Source organism: Oreochromis niloticus, linkage group LG7, assembly GCF_001858045.2.
Source record: "Oreochromis niloticus isolate F11D_XX linkage group LG7, O_niloticus_UMD_NMBU, whole genome shotgun sequence".
Taxonomy (NCBI): Eukaryota; Metazoa; Chordata; class Actinopteri; order Cichliformes; family Cichlidae; genus Oreochromis; species Oreochromis niloticus.
This window is the reverse complement of record NC_031972.2, coordinates 25,137,425-25,155,570: the sequence shown is the minus strand read 5'-3', so window position 1 is coordinate 25,155,570 and position 18,146 is coordinate 25,137,425. Positions and strand designations below refer to the sequence as shown.

The following is an 18,146-nucleotide window of genomic DNA, read 5'->3' as shown; positions in this document are numbered from 1 at the left end:
TTGGAGAGCCAAGCACGAAAGACAGCACCACAGAAAACAGTTTTTCGGCGAAAGATTAACAGTTTAACATAGCTGGACTGGCCATCGAGCATGGCGGAGCTTCCACGGCGGCTAGCAGGTGGATGAGGGAAGGGTAGGCAGGAGGAGGAGAGACCCGAGGCAGCCGCTGGTCGGAGCGTCAGGTGAACTGAACTTCAGGTAAGAAGTTATGACCTGCAGTCTATCTGGGTCAGATATAAACCAAGTTTAGGTGGAGTTTATTTTCCTTGTGCTGACTCTTTACAGTCAGTTACAATAACTCTTACTGCGTACTAGCTAGCATGACGGAGTTTATATACAGCTGGGTGGGTGCTGTGATGTTACTGATGGTGAACTTTATTTTATTCATAAGGTTAGTTAGTAGAGTTACCAACGGCTCCTTAAAAATGGAATGGTCCCACATTCAGAGACAATATTACAGGTTTTGTATTGAGCTGAAAAGGAACACAGTTTGTCCCGGACTTCAGCTACAATGAAAAAGACACAAAGCTGGATTTATTCTGTGTTTACGCTGCACAGCTGATTCTTCTTCTCTCATTCTCTCCCCCTCCCTCTCCTGTCTCTACTTCAATCATGAAACTGATCAATGATCAGCTGATCGGCTTTTCTTTCTTGTTTGTTTATCGCCCGCTTTGCGCCAGTTTTGTGTTGTCGGCTTTTCATTAAAGCTTAAACACCAAATGAAAGGTCATATAAATGTCACGCATGACCTGCAAATGCTGCCGATATCTCATGTACTGTCTCATATCACACATAAAAACGTTCCACACGTGCGTTTGAGGTTTAAAGTAGCAGAAAAAATATTCACAAACGTGTAGATTTATATTTACACAAATATAAGTAGACCTGTAGACTTGAAACTCCAATTTTACTCATCGCTTTAATTTGTAAAAATTAAAGCCTCTTAAATCGGTGACTACAGTATCTCCAAAAGTTGAATCTGTTCATCTGGACATAGCGTTTTGTGGGAGAAACGTTTCGTCACTCATCCAAGTGACTTCTTCAGTCTCAGCTGACTGCATGTTACCCCAACCTTATAAACAGTACATTTGCACAATGACTCAAACTAGCACCACTGAATGAACAATGGGTTGGTAGGTCAGTTCCTTGATCATTACAATGCAAATTTGAATGATCATTGATCAATGACCATTGATCAAAGGACATGGTTACCATTCACAGAGATTTGGGGAATGGCTGCAATCACCGGATTGTAAGATGATGAAAGCACAGAAATATTTAACTTAAAAAGATAAATCCAAATAGATTAAATCACTGTTCCCATTTTTTTTACCTTCCTGAATTATAGCTACATTTTCAGGAGGGTAAAATTAGTACTTCTGTAATGGAAGTGCCCAAGGTGACTGAGAACCCATGATTGCAAGGTGACTGAGAAATGTTCCAAACTAAGAAATCATGTTTGTTAAATATGTGTAATTTATATGTTTTTTTATTTATCCTTCTCCTTTTCTGTGGTTTTTCTTTCTATTTGTTTTTATCTATTTAATCTTCTGTAAGGCACTTTGGTCCATTGTGGTTGTTTTGTGATTTGGAGGCTGCCTTTAACAGCCGATTGCGTGACAGCCAGGCGACAAAGGCTGCTCCAAATGTGACCCACAAATGCATCCTCCTTTTACCTGGATTTGAACGATGATTCGGGTGTATCCCTCGTGGCCCACCCTATCCCAGGATTCATAGCAGTGGCAGTGGATAATTTTTTGATTTAAGCTTGTTCTGCAGCCACAAGAGATAGGCACCTTGCAGTCGACAAAATCCTCTGTATGCCAGAGTTTTCTAGAGTCAAATGTGAGGCCATCTGTCCGACAGCTAAAGCTTCTCCTAAATTAGGTCATGCAACAGGATCATGACCCCAAGCACAGCAGCAAATCTACAGCATGGAAGTCCAGACCTCAACCTGACTGAAATGCTGTGTATAAAGGAATGCTTGCAAATGTCAATGAATTGAAGTTATTGCTGCTGACTGAAGGTTCTGTAAAATTCCTCAATCATAGAATGATTACGATATTGAACTAAAACAAATGCCTGAATCCTAAATTGCGGATATCCTATTATGGTGATCTAAAATGTAACACTAAATGTGATTAAAACACTAAAACACTGGACTCCTGGGCTGAACGACCGTGAGAAACACCAACCCGAGGAAAACACACAATACATGAGTCCATGACAAAGACAATTCATTCTTGAATGAAGACATTGTTCAGACACATTTAAAATGCAGCCAATTGTGTTTATTATTAAATTATTGAGGAAATAGAGGGGGGGGGTTTAAGAAGAGGGTAAATTAAAGGGATAGAAAAGAGGAAAGAGATAGAGGACAGAAAACCCCAACAATCCCCTCTGAGCAAGCACTAGGTGCGACAGTGGATAGGAAAAACTCCCTTTAAAGGAAGAAACCTATGACAGAACCAGGCTCTAGAGGGGGCAGTCAACTGTCGGGACTGGTTGGGGGGTGAGGGTGAAAGAGAGAGAGGGGAGGGAGATGGGACAGTGTTTTTGCACTTCAAGAGGGTAAATTAAAGGGATAGAAAAGAGGAAAGAGATAGAGGACAGAAAACCCCAACAATCCCCTCTGAGCAAGCACTAGGTGCGACAGTGGATAGGAAAAACTCCCTTTAAAGGAAGAAACCTATGACAGAACCAGGCTCTAGAGGGGGCAGTCAACTGTCGGGACTGGTTGGGGGGTGAGGGTGAAAGAGAGAGAGAGGGGAGGGAGATGGGACAGGTGTTAGGGGTTAAAAGGAAATAGGGGAGGGAGAGGTGTCAGGTGGGAAAGGGAGGGGACAGGATTGGAGAGGTGAAAATTACGATGGAACAGAGGTGGAGGAAGACGAGGTGACATCAGCAGCAGAAAACGTAGAAAACGTAGAAAAAGCAGGAGTGTCCCTCCTCCAGAAGAAACGGAAGCGTTTTTTCTTCTTTTCCATGAGCTTTTCCACGAGCACTTTTTTCTCTAGGATGAGGGTTCTTAACTCATCGATCATTTGTGTATTTTCCTTCTCAAGTTTCCTGCATGTTTTCTCCACTTCTTCTAATTTGGCTTGTTTTTCTTCCAGCCTTTCTTTCAGTTCGTTACATTTTGCCTCCTGCATTAGCTTTGCCTTGTGCATCTCTGTATAACACTGTTCTAATTTGTTGTGCGTGTCTTCTAGCTGCTGACTTCTCTCGATTTGTTGAAGTGTACACTGCAGGTCTTTGTTTGTTTTCTCTAGTTGCTGCTTTAACATCTGCACCTCAGTGTTTTTGCACTTCAAGTTGTTGGAAAGTTCCTCAAGTTCTGTGTTTTTTCTCAGGATGTCATTGAGCTTACTCTGCATGTCTGAGCATTGTTTTTGCAGTGTTTTCTTTTCCCTCTCCAGTTCAGTTGTTTTGTTGTTCATTTTGTTATAACGTTCTTGCAGTTTTTGGTTTTTCCTCTCAAAGTCCTGGAGAGTTTGTTTTTCTTCTTTCTGCTTTATTTCCCGTTGTTCTTTGTCTTGAAGCAGCTCTTGATATTTCTGCAGTGTTTCATCAAGCTTTACCTGCTGCGCTCCGTATTTTTCCTGCATGCCTTGGAGTTGGCACTGCATGTCTCTCTGCTTTATGTCCAGCTTTTCTTTCTCTTCAAGGATTTCTTTATTTTTTTGCAGAGCTTCATCAAGCATTACTTGCAAACCTTTGTTGTGTTTCTTGATGTTCTGAAGGTCGCAATCCAGATCTTTCTCTTTCATATCTTGCTGTTCTTTCTCTTGTTTGAAATCCTTATTTCTTTGCACTGTTTTATCGAACTTTATTTTCAGCGCTGTGTATTTTTCCTCCACGTCTTCAAGCTTGCAGTCCATTTCTTTCTGTTTAATTTCTTGTTGCTTTTTTCTTGAAGCAACTCTTTATTCTTGTTCAGTGTTTTATCATGCCTTGCCTGAAGCGCTTTGTACTTTTCCTCCATGCCTTGGAGTTTGCGCTGCTTTACATCCATTTGCTCTTTTTCTTGGAGGAGTTCTTTATTTTTTTGCAGAGCTTCATCGAGCTTTATTTGCAAGCCTTTGTTGTGTTTCTCCATGTCCTGAAGCTTGCAATCCGTATCTTCCTGTTTCATGGTCTGTTGCCCTTTCTTTTGAAGAAACTCAACCCTTCCTTTCAGCACTTTGTGATTTATCTCTGTGCCTTGGAGTTTTATGACCAGTTGTTTCTTCTCTTGGAGGATTTCTTTATTTTTTTGCAAAGCTTTGTCAAGCTTTACTTGCAGCTCCTGAATCTTTTTGTCCTTGTCCTGCTCGTTTTTCTTCTGTTGGAGGACTTCTTCTGTTGGTTTTTCTTGAGCTTTATTAAGCTTTGCTTGGAGCTCAAAGATCCTTCCGCGCATGTCTAGGACTTCCATTTCTTTCTCCTTTTGAATATCTTCCTTTTCAACAAGCTGGCTGAACAATCTATGTACTTCAGCAGTCCTTCTCTCATATTCTTCTCTCAGGCACATAATCTCCGCTCGTTGTTCAAAAAAACTTTGCCAGACGTAATAGATGTACTCTGGCTGGGGCGGGTGTCGCGTATTGTGATTCTCCCTGAGATTTTTCTCATCCATTTCTTCCAAGCACATCTTCTGTACTTGAATATTGTCCTCTTGATCGCAAAGAGGAGCGCTGGGCTTTACTATTTCTCTTTTGTTGTGTTTTTTCGGAGACATGTTAGAATCTGTAAACAGTGAACAGTGACTCTGAAAAGGATCCAAAAAAGGCTTCTCTGGTGAGCGTTTGAATGCTGCAAACGTAAATGCTGCGAATAACAGACTAAAAGTTGTTGTGTCTCACTCCTATTTAAGGGTTTTTAGGATCAAAGGATCAAAGGATCAAAGTGGTGGTAAGATTCTAAATGTGGGTGATGTCAAAACTCTGTAAGCCAATGAGGTTGTCACATGACATTTGTGGGAGGGCATTTTTTACCTGGACAAATTATCAATAAAGTTTCAATCTCTGTAACAATGATGACAGTATAATTGTTATTGTTCAGCAGAACAACAAACAATTATATTGACAATTATATGTGTCCAGTATGTTGGCTGATTTTCTTTTACTTTTTGCATTTGAAAATAAAAGTTGTCCTGATTTTAACACCATTACAAGAAGTGTTGTTAATTATTCATTTTGAATCATAATCAGGTTACCACAAATTGTTATTCTTAGTACTGCATACTTGCAGTGAAGAAGTTGTCCTAACAGTCATCTTAAGTAAACTGCACTCAATTTTTCTGGAGGCAATGAGTTTGCATAGTTTTTTTGAGTTCTGGGAACTACTTAGATTTTACAGTGCAGTAGTTTGAACATTTGTAATAACATTTCTGCAAACTGGAACAAACTTCTCCTTTTCTAGAACTGTTGCTAACACTTATGACATGAAAATGAATCGAGATGGAGTGATAAATGTTATTTTTCTTGTTTTGTTTATATCTAAAGTTTAAAAACAAAAATAGAAACTGTTACCTGGACTGCCTCAGCCCAGGTGATGTAATATTAGCAGACAGAGGGTTTGATGTTGCAGAATCTTTGGAGCTGTACCATGCTGAACTGAAGAGCCCAGCTTTCACCAAAGGAAGAACTAACTGGCCCCTAGATTGCCCAATCAAATCTCTTAATGCCATCAGCCCTCCCTTCCTTCACTGTGCGCTCACCTTGTAGAAAAGAGTTGAGTGTGGAAGAAATGGCAAAAATGTGGAGCTGAAAAGCTAAGAGAGAAAAAGAAATTATAAATAAATCAACGTGTCAAATTAACTGACATGTTAGCTGTTGCAGCTCCTGCTGCATTTTATGTATCTATATTGTGTCTTTTTCATAATAAATAATAAAAAACATGATTTATCCTCACTGTATGAACATTCTTGGAGTCCTTGAAGTCTCGTCATGGTGAAGTTACTCATGTGATGCGATGTTGTTATAATGGTCCAGCTGGTGTGTAGCTATCATATTAGAGTTCTCTTTCTTCTTCTGATTTTATAACATTTTTTGGTGATGGTGTCACATTTACAGTGGTTGCAACACTTGCACCTAAAGTGCCACCATAGTAACCACTGCATAAATGCAACACACTTGTTTTCTAACAGGAATCTGCAATCAGCCATTCCTTAAACTAAATCCTAACTTTGTCATTGAGCAAATTAAAAGAACAAAATCATGTTTGAACATAAACTGAGTATTTGCACGGACATGCTCAAATTCAAAGTCATCTTTTTGTCAAAAAACATATGGACAGGTCATACACAAGAATTTGTAATTGCAACGCTCCCACGGCCCTCGGTGTACACTAAACAACATAAACATAAAAAGATACAAATAAAATAAAAGTCTTATATACTATACATTACAATAAAATCTTATATAAACGACAGTATCCAACACAATCCAGGGTCAGAGGGCCCGGTGGCGCCAGTGTTCGGCAGCCTCGCCTCTGTCAGTGCGCCCCAGGGTGGCTGAGGCTACAATGTAGCTTGCCATTCACCAGTGTGTGAATGTGTGTGTGAATGGATGGATGTAAAGCGCTTTGGGGTCCTTAGGGACTAGTAAAGCACTATACAAATACAGGCCATTTACCATTTACCATTTACAATCCAACTGTTTGATGAGAGAAATCACCTGTTTTTCATAGAACAGCAGGTAAGCTGTTCTCTGCCGCTGCTCATCATTGACGAACTCATCATCGTATGTTAGTCAGCAGTGTGTGACGTGGTCTCTTAGCATGGCCCCCTGGCTACCACCGTGACCTGCTGGGGTACACGGCCTGGAAACTGGCTCATCTCTCTCATTGACTTCAGGACAACGCGGCTCATCATCTAAGGTCACCTTTTTCTTTGAGGAACACATCACCAGTTAGTTCAACCAAAATGGATGACATAATGAGAATTTGAGTGTCAATCCTAACATTCAGACTCCACATGTTCCTATAACATCTGTTCACGTGTCACACTCGGCTCTGTAGAACGTACCGTGCAGAAAAACAGCAGCGAGTTGGGAGGGCAGGAAACCTCTGTCTGGACACCAACGTCCTTGACTTCACATTTTTCAGTGCTGATGGTACTGTTATAGAAAGACACAAACAGTGCAATCACAGTGATGAAATTACAGGAGAAGAAACACAAAGCAATCAATCAGCTTTAAATAGGAACACAGTAAAAGGACCAAAACATCCTCAGACTGGCTGACGGGGTTAACACTGGACAAAACACAAAGGATTCTCCTTCATGATCCAAGAAGGAAGGAGTACCAGCAGAACTTGTTCAGACAGTAAAATAATATCGTACCTCTGTTGGGGTTCAGAAGGTGGCACGACCGTGTCTTCTGCCTTGTCTTCATTTTTGGGAAAACCTTTGACTTTTTCTGCCAGTTACAAATAAATCCAGTTAAAAACAAATGATGCACAAATTCCTGCACCGTTTGTTTGTTCAGAGCTTATTCTCTGCAGTGGTAAACTCACCTCACAAAAAAGCCATCTGCGCCACCAGGAAGCCTTCTTTGATTTGTTCGTCTGAGCCTCAGCTGGAGGTGAGACTGGTGCAGAAGAGGTGGCTGGAGTGTCAGGGGCCACATGTTCATCTGTGAGATCCTTTCGTGCACTCACACTGGAAAGATAACAGAGAAGATCAGTCTGCTGTAATGCACTCAAACTGCCCTCAGTGCCTCAAGAAAGTCAGCTAAACCGACTGCATGAAGCTGTGGACTCCACAGAGGGAACAAATCTACAACTTACACAGTAAAAACTGATTCAGCTCAAATATTCAGACAAATATTTACTTTCAAATGAGAAAACTGTGCATGCATGTTTATATGTGTATTTATAAATGTATACATAAACATAATTTTAAACATAGTAAAAATGTGACAGAGAGCAAAGATCGTACTTTTTCAGTGGGTCCTCTCCAACACCCACAGTATCCTCCTTTATTATCTGTTTCAAATAAATCAAACAGCATGTGATTTAATAAGAACTGCTGCACAAAAACAGCATTTTTTTTTTAAATATTAAAAAAACATGACAAATCAGGCTGTGCCTTTCTTCTTCTTAGAGTCCAGCAAAACATGTTTGCACTTTTGTTGTTTGAGCAAATAATCCGTAGAACTTGTAAAGGTTTTACAAAACACTTCGTCTTCTCTCTGCAATCTCCAACTCCGGTTTGCAAAAGTCTGAAAGTGTGTGAACTTACAGTCCTCAAAATGTGACACCTACAGAATGTGTTTGAGTTAGCAGGTAACAAACATAAACATGGTTACCATAGTGATAATAATAAACTTTATAATGTGTTGCTAACATTTTGGTTGTTGTGATGATTCAAATTTGTTCAGTAAACCTCATCAACATGAACATGTGTTGACATTGGCATATATTTGGATCTCATCAGTAGCGGTTTTAGATACGGGCGGTTGCCCGGGGCGGCATCACGGGCATCGGCAAAAAAAAAAAAAAAAAAAAAATGCTCGTACTCATGCTGCTCCGACGGCAGCCAGCGCATATTGGGAATGTCATAGGCACCGATCGGTTTTCTATCGCCCATTTGATGGGAGTAAGGGCGCCCTCCGTTTGCGAGGTGCGCCTGCTGCTTGCGGCACAGGGAGGGGAGGGCGGGGCGGCGGGGGATTCTCTGGCTGGCTGGAGCAGCTGTTCCACAATCTAATAACCAACTCGCAAAATAAAACAAAATAAAAACAAAACAACAAACACGAAAACACCGGACATTATGATACAGACTTATAATTTGCACTGATGTTTTTTCGAAATTCTATACACGAAAACTGAGCGCGAGAGCCCTCGGTGCGCCTGCGCGCTGCTGAAGTCAAAGTAAACTTTATTGTCATCTCCGCTACATACAGTCCAGTATATAGAGAGACCGTCTCTCTTAGAAAAGGATCCTGGTGTTATTTGTCTCTCAGAAACAGTTCATAACTTCCCTTTAACTCATTCATGTCACCTAAAAGGTAAACCTGTTTCTACACCACCTGTTCAGCTCTGATGATTCAGTAAGGACATCTCCTGGTTTCATCTTCATGTTTCCCTCTCACCACATATCCAAACCAACATCATGACCAGCAGCTTCTACAGCTGTGGCTCCAGCAAACATCAGCTGATACTAGAAATTAATATTAAATAAATTCTAACAACAGCTGATCAAGCTTAAACGTGCTGCTGTTGTTTAACGCGACATCCGGCGGTTTCCTCTTTCTGGCGCAAAGCGGGCGATAAACAAACAAGAAAGAAAAGCCGATCAGCTGATCATTGATCAGTTTCATGATTGAAGTAGAGACAGGAGAGGGAGGGGGAGAGAATGAGAGAAGAAGAATCAGCTGTGCAGCGTAAACACAGAATAAATCCAGCTTTGTGTCTTTTTCATTGTAGCTGAAGTCCGGGACAAACTGTGTTCCTTTTCAGCTCAATACAAAACCTGTAATATTGTCTCTGAATGTGGGACCATTCCATTTTTAAGGAGCCGTTGGCAACTCTACTAACTAACCTTATGAATAAAATAAAGTTCACCATCAGTAACATCACAGCACCCACCCAGCTGTATATAAACTCCGTCATGCTAGCTAGTACGCAGTAAGAGTTATTGTAACTGACTGTAAAGAGTCAGCACAAGGAAAATAAACTCCACCTAAACTTGGTTTATATCTGACCCAGATAGACTGCAGGTCATAACTTCTTACCTGAAGTTCAGTTCACCTGACGCTCCGACCAGCGGCTGCCTCGGGTCTCTCCTCCTCCTGCCTACCCTTCCCTCATCCACCTGCTAGCCGCCGTGGAAGCTCCGCCATGCTCGATGGCCAGTCCAGCTATGTTAAACTGTTAATCTTTCGCCGAAAAACTGTTTTCTGTGGTGCTGTCTTTCGTGCTTGGCTCTCCAACCTTTGCTAACATGATCCTCATAGCCGATGCTGCATTCACTTACACTCGGATATCTGAGCTTCACTGTGAAAACATAATCGTACATTTGATATTTCATTGGATTTTATTGTTTTGGCTTCGGGGTGGCACCTGGGGTGGCCAGTCTGGTTGGGGGGGTGGCCTGTGCCTCCCCAGGCCACCCCGCTGGACACGCCACAGCCGGATGGCAAGAAATCGTTCGCGATGTCCTATCGGGCGCTTCTCCGGCGCTGATAATTGGCGTCTGTCTTGTGTCAGTGACGCAAAAGACGGATTTAATGCGACTTGACCGTTCACACAGCAGTCGCTTTCTAAAACATCGGATATGTATCGGATTCAGGACCACATACGAAAGTGACCCAGATCGGATTTGAAAATATCGGATTTGTGCCGTTCACACTGTCATACCATGATCGGATATGGGTAAAAAAAAATCGGATTTGATGCGCTTTCGCCTGCAGTGTGAACGTAGCCTTAGTGACAGCTTTGTGTATTGGAGGGAATAAAAGCTCTGACTACAGTCTGATGCACCGCAATTTGAAGCTTGATTAAAAATCATAACAAATTCTACATATCATCCCACTTACACCAGACTTGGCTTAAGTGGAAGTGACAAATAATGTCTTCGAGATGAAAACAGTGGAACTTAAAAACTTGTGTTTGCATTGAAATCATTGAGAAAGGAGAGAGAAAAGTGACTAGTCTTGTGTTCTAATCGATACATTTAGTAAAAACAAAAATATTTAAAGGACTGTTTTTGGAAAAAAGTCTGCATACAGTGCTTGATGGCGCGTTTTATGTTGTCTTATAGTCGTATGTTTAAAAAGAAAAAAAAAAGAAAAATGACCAGGAATCTAGGTAAGACATTTATTATCATTTATAAACATAGTTGTGAGTCACCTATGAAAGGAGATACGCCTTCAAACATTATCTTCAAGTGTTTCAGAATACACACAGGAAACATTCGCTGCATTGATCTGTACAGTACAGTCCAAGGTAGGTTTGCATTTCTGTGGCTTTTAACAATATAGGAGAAACTTTAAGAAGAGAGTGCAAAAACAAGAGGAAAAAAAACAAAAACACAGCAGACGACACTTAAGTACTGCAACATCTCCCAAACAAGACAGAAGCCTTGTACAAACTTCATATATTTTTAGTTGTCACATTCACATTAAATGGTTAATATCAGTCTATGACAACAAGGAATGGCTGGCAGAATTTAAGAGCAATCACTTTTAAGACTAGCTAAAGAAGCTGTTCCACAATAATGCTTTCTTATGATTAATTAAAGAGAAATAACAACATAATAAATGTAATCTGGTCATTTAATCTGGTCCACTACGTCAAAAATCATTTACATTCATTTAACTACCTCTTATTTTGTCAAAAGCAGCAAAAGGCACTTGAGTGCAAAAGTGAATTTACAGTCATTTGTAGAATGTGGCACATTTCCCTTTGGGGTAGCTGCCTAGTGCATGGAAAACAAACCCAGCAAGGCAGTTCTGGAAAAGCAATGCTAAAGCAAAAACATAAATAAGAGCCCACCATGTTGGTTTTAGGGGATTTTTCATGTTAGGAAAAAACAAGTCAGTCTTGTAGTGTGTGCCCATTGTTATTCATCAGAATCAAACAGGAAAGGAAGTAATGATTATAATTAGAAAAGCTAAGACTTTACACTTTCCTTAAAACTGGCTGCATTCACCGGCACGCGTCAAACGGTTATACTCTGCAAACGCAGCCTTCACTTACTGTTACAAACCTTAATATTGGAGTCACTCAGTTTTCTGCTGGCTTCATAAAAAGGCACACTATGGAGTGAAGAGGCAATCTGTGCAAAGTCTAACAACTAGTGTTTAAAAGATTTTGCACACAACCTGAGACGTTCAAAAACCAATGTCAACATTGTGGAAACATTACTAAGCTAAGCTTATGTTTTGTTTTAAGTGGCATTTTACTGTCGTGTACTCTTGTACACATAAGATGAGTGTAATCCCCGTTTTAAACATTCAGAATATATTACTCCCTTTGTTTAATGCAAAGTGGCATTTTGACTGGACAATGCACACAGTGGTTTCTGTCGATAAACTCTTCTCAGGCTTTCTATACAACTTTTTGATTGATTGAAGACAATTTTCTCTGAAGGAAAACTTCAACGTGTGGCCATATCTTATTGGTTTCTGTCCCAGAGAAGGTCTCTAGCACACCTTTACTCCTGGAGGGTAAAAACAAACACAACAAATCAGATTTCAATACCAGCATTTGAACTGTTAGTGCAACTTGCAGGAGTTAGAAATGCATGTACATCTCCTATTAATCAGCTGGCAATGCTCCTAAACTTCAGAACAAGTTATTTTAAACATTAAATCTGCATCTTCTTCTATTCTCAGTCTGTTATTATCTCTACTTCCTGCAAATGACAGACTTTTAAGCAATGTGGTTATAGTGGAAAGTGGGACACTGGATAAAAGCATTTCTGTGGAAACAGTCATACATTTTCCTGGCCCAGAAACAGAAAATAAGATCCATGAATTTGCCAGCCTGTGTTTTAACCTTTCAAGATAAATGTTTATATGTCTGTCACCTGATTTAATAAAGAGAAAATGCTCTGCAGTATTGGCTAGTGCTGCTGGAATGTGGTTCTTAAGCATTTTCTTCAGTCATGCAAACCGCTTTGAAGAATGCGCAGGGATGAAAAGGTCATGGTTCAATATTTTTGACTTTTAGCTGGACCCAGGCTGAGTAGTAGAGAGACTTTTTGCATATACTGCTGGCACTAAGTTTTAAGGTATCTGCGGTGCTCTACCTGTAGTATTCTAAGACGGGCTCCGTCTGGGTTTCGTAAGACTTCAATCGCCGTGTCACCGTCTCTGGTCTGTCATCGTCCCTCTGGAAAAGGGGCTCCCCTGTTTCATCATCGAAGCCCTGCAGAGATAAGGTAAATGTGTCTTAATGCTGACCTTTTGCGCATGTTTACTATGTGCTGCAAAGAGGGTTTCAGTTACTTTTTTGCATACTGGCTCTTTAATAATGAGATATATTATGCAATAAATGTTGGAACATAAAAAAAAAAAAAAAAAAAAAATGAGACATGTTGGAAAAGAGTAGAAATCAACTAACTAATCCACAACCGTTTGTAGGGTATGATCAGTGTAGAATGAAACGTGACAGAGACGTCAGTGTCAAAGGGCTGCCTTCAGTTCATTTCCCATGTTGCCAAGCACATTTCTGACTTTAAGAATTTGAAAGCTACAAAGATTGCTGCAGGCTGGCTTCTTTACTTTCCAAAACCTCACAGGATGCCTTTTTTGCCCCTGCAGGGATAGTACTGACCTTGCAGTACTAGAAGGTGGCTAGTGTAAACAAGTCTGCATCTATGCTGAAAGCACTGCGAGGCTTTGAGCTACAGCGACTTCTACTAAAACACAGATTTACAAAAACATGAACCACAAGCTATTAGTCAGGAATGATAATAGTGTGAAAGGCAGACACCGTGTCCCTGCTCTACCCAGTGAACTTGACCAGCGCCCTAAATCGACCCATTTGACGTACTCAGATACATAACCTGTCTGTCTCTGTGGGGCTTACAAAGGTTACGTTTCTCTCCCACTTCTTGCAACTCTCAAGGCTTTTTATAATCTCCTGCCTTAGGTTAATGTTTAGTTACCCTTCATCTTCTACCCGTGAACTAAAACGAAACAAAAACAACCCTTCACATACACAAAATATCCTCAACTGAACTAAAACAAACTATATTCATCTCACATTTCTCTGGAACTGAAAGGTTGAAATTTATCTTGATTCATGTTGTTTATTTGTTAAGAAGTACTTGATGTTCTATTAGGACCTTGAATTTCTGAATTTCAGACAGACATTTGTTGCTAATGAACCTGTACAATTTGACCTTCAACATGATATTTTTGATTAAAGTGTATTAATGCAATTCGTTTTTATTTTAACAGCACACTTTTTTTTTTTGATCGGTTAAACTTCCAAACTCTTTACAACATTTTATGACCGTCGGAGGATTGAGAGGACTCTAGATATATTCTCAACACCTCTGCCCCATAACACTATCTAAACATCAACTTTTACCAGCTGCTTCCATTTTAGGATCAGTCACCCTGTTATACATTTCAGGAGGGTAGACTGTAATAAAATGGGCTCAGACAGTTCCAGGAATATGACAGTGTCTTTAGTTTACTCAGACAGCAGACACAGTCCCAGAAGGGTACTTCTGAGGCCAAGAGGGAGCACTGTAAACATGCTGTCCAAAATTCTGCAAAAATTAATGGTTTACATGGTGAAAGAATTAGCTGCCTCAAGCAATTCTAGTCTATTGAGGCAGTAAGTTAAACTTAGAAATCTGATATGAGAGACTAAGTATTATATTAAAGGCTCTCTCAGTGTGTTTACCATTACTCTTAGGAGATTTACCAAATATGCAAAGTGAGGGAATATCTCTTGGAAGATTGGAAATTTGCTGGAAGGATGAATACCAAAGACTTGAACCATTACCAGCACATGCTGAAGTCATTCTGGCAGCATGTGGTGGCCAAATACCTAACTAAGATTTATACTGTTTTTTTCCCCCTGTAATCTGGTATCCTTTAGTCTGAATTTCCACATCTTTATTCAGCAAATATATATAAATTTATGAAAATTTGAGAAACCTGAACGACCTCTTGTCCCGTCTTTCCTGTTCGCATCACTATGTGGTCCAGATCATCAACTAAATTTTAATATTAAACAAAGATAATCTGAGTAAATACAAAATGCAGTTTTTAAATGATTATTTCTGTCATTAAGGGGGGAAAAAAAAAAAAAAAAAAAAAAAGCTATCCAAACCTACCTGGCCCTGTGCGAAAAAGTAAATGCTTCCTCAAAAACCCAATAACTTGGCAGCAAGAAATGCAATCAAGCTTTCACAATGGCTGGTAACGAGTCTTTCACATTACTGTGGCTTACTGTTCTTTGCAGAATTGCTTTAATTCAGTCACCTTGGAGGGTTTGGGCATGAATGGCCTGTTTAAGGTCATGCCAAGACATCTCAATCGGATTCAAATCTAGACTTTGACTAAGCTGCTCCAAAACCTTCCTTTTTATTTTTTGGTACAGTGGTAGACAGTCACAGGTGGAGTTGCTGGTGTGTTTTGAATCATTGTCCTGCTGCATAACCCAAGTGCGCTTGAGTTTCAGGGCACAAACTGATGGGCAGACGTTCAATTCATGATTCTATCACTTACAGCCCCAGACATCACACTAACACCATGTCTGTTTTTTTTTTATGAAATGCTGCGTTAGTAATGAAACTTAAATTGGTCTGACTATCTGAAACTTAAGATTTTTGCAATTATCTGTGCAAAGCTGGGCTAAATACAGTATAAAACATCAGAAACTAAATCAGGAAGTGACAGGAAAGAGATATTTACAGGGACTTTAGGCGGGTTGAAATCTGTGTTGTATACTCTGCCACTTGGAAGGTGAGTCCAACGTGAAGTCAACCTTTGCTTGATGGTCTGGAAAGGTACATTGAGGTTGATAACTGTGTCCAAGGTGTAGACGTCATCCAGAGCTTCTGCTTGGGATACTGTACGAGGAAAACCTGGTGAAAGAGACAGAGGAAATCTAGGCAAAGCAAAAAAGGAATCAAGGTTGGTGCGATCAATGCCAGTAATTTAATTAAACAGCTTAAAGTCTAAGTCTTTCCTCGAATGTTACATCTATTTTTTTATAGAACAAATTCAACAATTCCTAACTAGGAATGCTGATAATATGATCACCTACCACTCATTTTACCAGATGAAACGAGTGCTGATGCAAAGTTGTGAAAACTTACCATCGAGTAGCCAGCTGCTGCTATCTATTGCCCTCAGGTCATTCAGGATGAGACGAGACATGACGTCATCAGGTACCAGCTGACCCTGATCAATACAGGACTTCATTAGCAGCCCGAGCTCTGAAACAAACAGGGGGGGAAAACACACGAGGAAGAGCGAAAGGAAGAATGTTTGTGTTAGAAAATGTACCATTTTCCCCTCATGGCTCAATTTTTAATCCATACTTCATAAAGCCAACACGGATACTATATCAAAATTTGGCAGCATGTGCCTGACAAAGACACCTGATAACATGCATCTACACCAGAAAACCTTGTTTATGTTTCAGCTATTCTAACAGCAGTGTCTCCATCATTATAAACAGTGTGCGTAGCTACTCAGTGACACACAGCTGTTATAATTACAAAGATAAGCTATGCAGAATTACAAGGTAAAAAATATAAAATGATGCAAATACCACATTGCATATTTACACTTCATATGCAAAAAAAAGTGGTATAATGTATAATACAAATTGAGGAGGTTAAAGTGGAGGCCTTTTTTCTATTACTTCCACTTTAATTGGCCAGAGTCCATCAGAGGAAAGGAATTTCCTGACAAGCCTTGTAGAAATGACCTGCTGTGCTAATCAGAAACAGTGCAAAAGGCACTGTGGCACAGTGACTACTCAATGTCTTGTACTTTGCCGTTTCTTTGGACTGCACAGTGAACCTTGTTTGCACAGCAAAAGCATTGCCAAGCAACAGCCAAAAGACGATGCCAGCTGGGAAATGCAGTTTACAGCCGGCACTTATATGGAGTACTCATGACCAAAATCCAAAAGTGCATTCTTCTAAGCGGATTTAATGAGGAAGTAGAATGCGTTGGGGGGTCGCTTGCTGAAATAAAAAGTCTGACTTTTAAAAACCGAACAGTCACACTGCATAAATACTGCTTTCATTGCCAGATGCTCAAGTGGATTAAGTTAAACTTGCACGTCTGCACTCTGTATGGTTTAGGCTTTCCCAGTATAAATAACGGTTAAAGCTCGATTACACACCGCACACTCCAAATCAACCAACATGGGATTCTCTTCATGCAGCTGTAAAAACGGACTTTTTTTTTTTCCTTCAAATGTGTAGCTCCTCCTCTCATGGAGCAAAAGTTCACGGCTATCTTATCTTTACAGCTCTCAGCCACATCCAAGGTGATATTGAGCAGTAGCGGGCCTTCCTCCAAGGTCCAGGTAACTCCGGCGCAAATGTTGGCAGTGGAAACATGACACAACGCTGACCTTGTTTAGAGAGGACACAACATGTTTAAATTGTATCCTATGTTTAGTATTTCACAGCCAGATAAAAATCACACTGTTGTAGGCGTGGACTCTTATCAGAATATTGCAGAAAACGAGCCTTGGTTCGTTTTTAAGTTCCGCACTTTGTGCGTAATGACCAGCTGTGGCTTTAAGCAAAATAAGCTTGATAAATACTAAGTTAAATCTTTCAGTTTGACACGTAAACTCCTGAAAGCTTTTGCACTGCCTTAGTTTTAGTTCGAGAGGGAGGACACGCTATCTTACCGGTCTGTGCGTTGATGTTGGCTCTCAAAATGTCCCCACTGGAAATGTGCTTCAGTCCAAAAGTTTTGGTAATGCGCCCAGACACCGTTCCTTTCCCCGACCCCGGGGCTCCCATGATGACAGCACGGATAACTCTTGGCAGCACCATGTCCAACCGAGTTTGAACTGACTTTTATCGAGTAACAGAACAAGTGTTCCCTTCTCATGAAACGCAGAGCAGATCCACTCTCTCCTCTCCTTGCAAAACTGCACAACGCAAGAAGGAGTGGGCGCGTCTTAAGCAGCTAGTTTGAACTCTCGGTGGACCTTTTATGTTGCGCAGCGCATGCACAAAGTGGAGGAAGAGGAGGAGAAGGAGGAGGAGAAAGATGATGAGAACTACAATCAGCGGGTTCAGGGCCAGCCAGCCAGCCAGAGAGAGAGAGGAGGTTAGATGATGCACCCCTCAGACGACGCACACCGAGCAAAATGAGCTCCTTTCTCCTGCGTGCTGAGAAACTTACCCCCCCCCATTTAAACACTGCGCTTTACCGGACATGTATTTATTGTATAACACGTTATATAATTGGTCTACTGGTCGAATAAATAGCTTGCTGGCAAGGTGGCGGTGTTTAATCCTGTACGAGCCGATCCCTTGTGTAGCGGACTGGCTAGCTGGCAGCCCAGGCACGCTAGGTTGAACGACGACTCGTTTGCTTCCTCACACTAATCTTTAAAAAAAAATAACTTGGGACTTTTGAAATAATTAAATTATATTAGCAGCAATGGTACGACCCGTAATGGTTTAGAAAACATTTTTGTTTTCCTTACTTTGT

General features: G+C 40.6%; 1 protein-coding gene across 1 annotated transcript; it reads right to left on the bottom strand.

Moving 5' to 3' along the window:
• Positions 1 to 10,789: 10,789 nt before the first annotated feature.
• ak3 (adenylate kinase 3) lies at positions 10,790 to 17,837 on the bottom strand. The gene is made up of 5 exons (XM_003444410.5): positions 17,332 to 17,837; positions 15,773 to 15,892; positions 15,366 to 15,538; positions 12,740 to 12,858; positions 10,790 to 12,148 (listed from the first exon to the last, which is right to left on the bottom strand). The coding sequence occupies exons 1-5, from the start codon at positions 17,477 to 17,479 to the stop codon at positions 12,037 to 12,039; spliced, it is 672 nt and encodes a 223-aa protein (XP_003444458.1). The 5' UTR covers positions 17,480 to 17,837; the 3' UTR covers positions 10,790 to 12,036.
• Between the last annotated feature and the right edge of the window lie 309 nt (positions 17,838 to 18,146).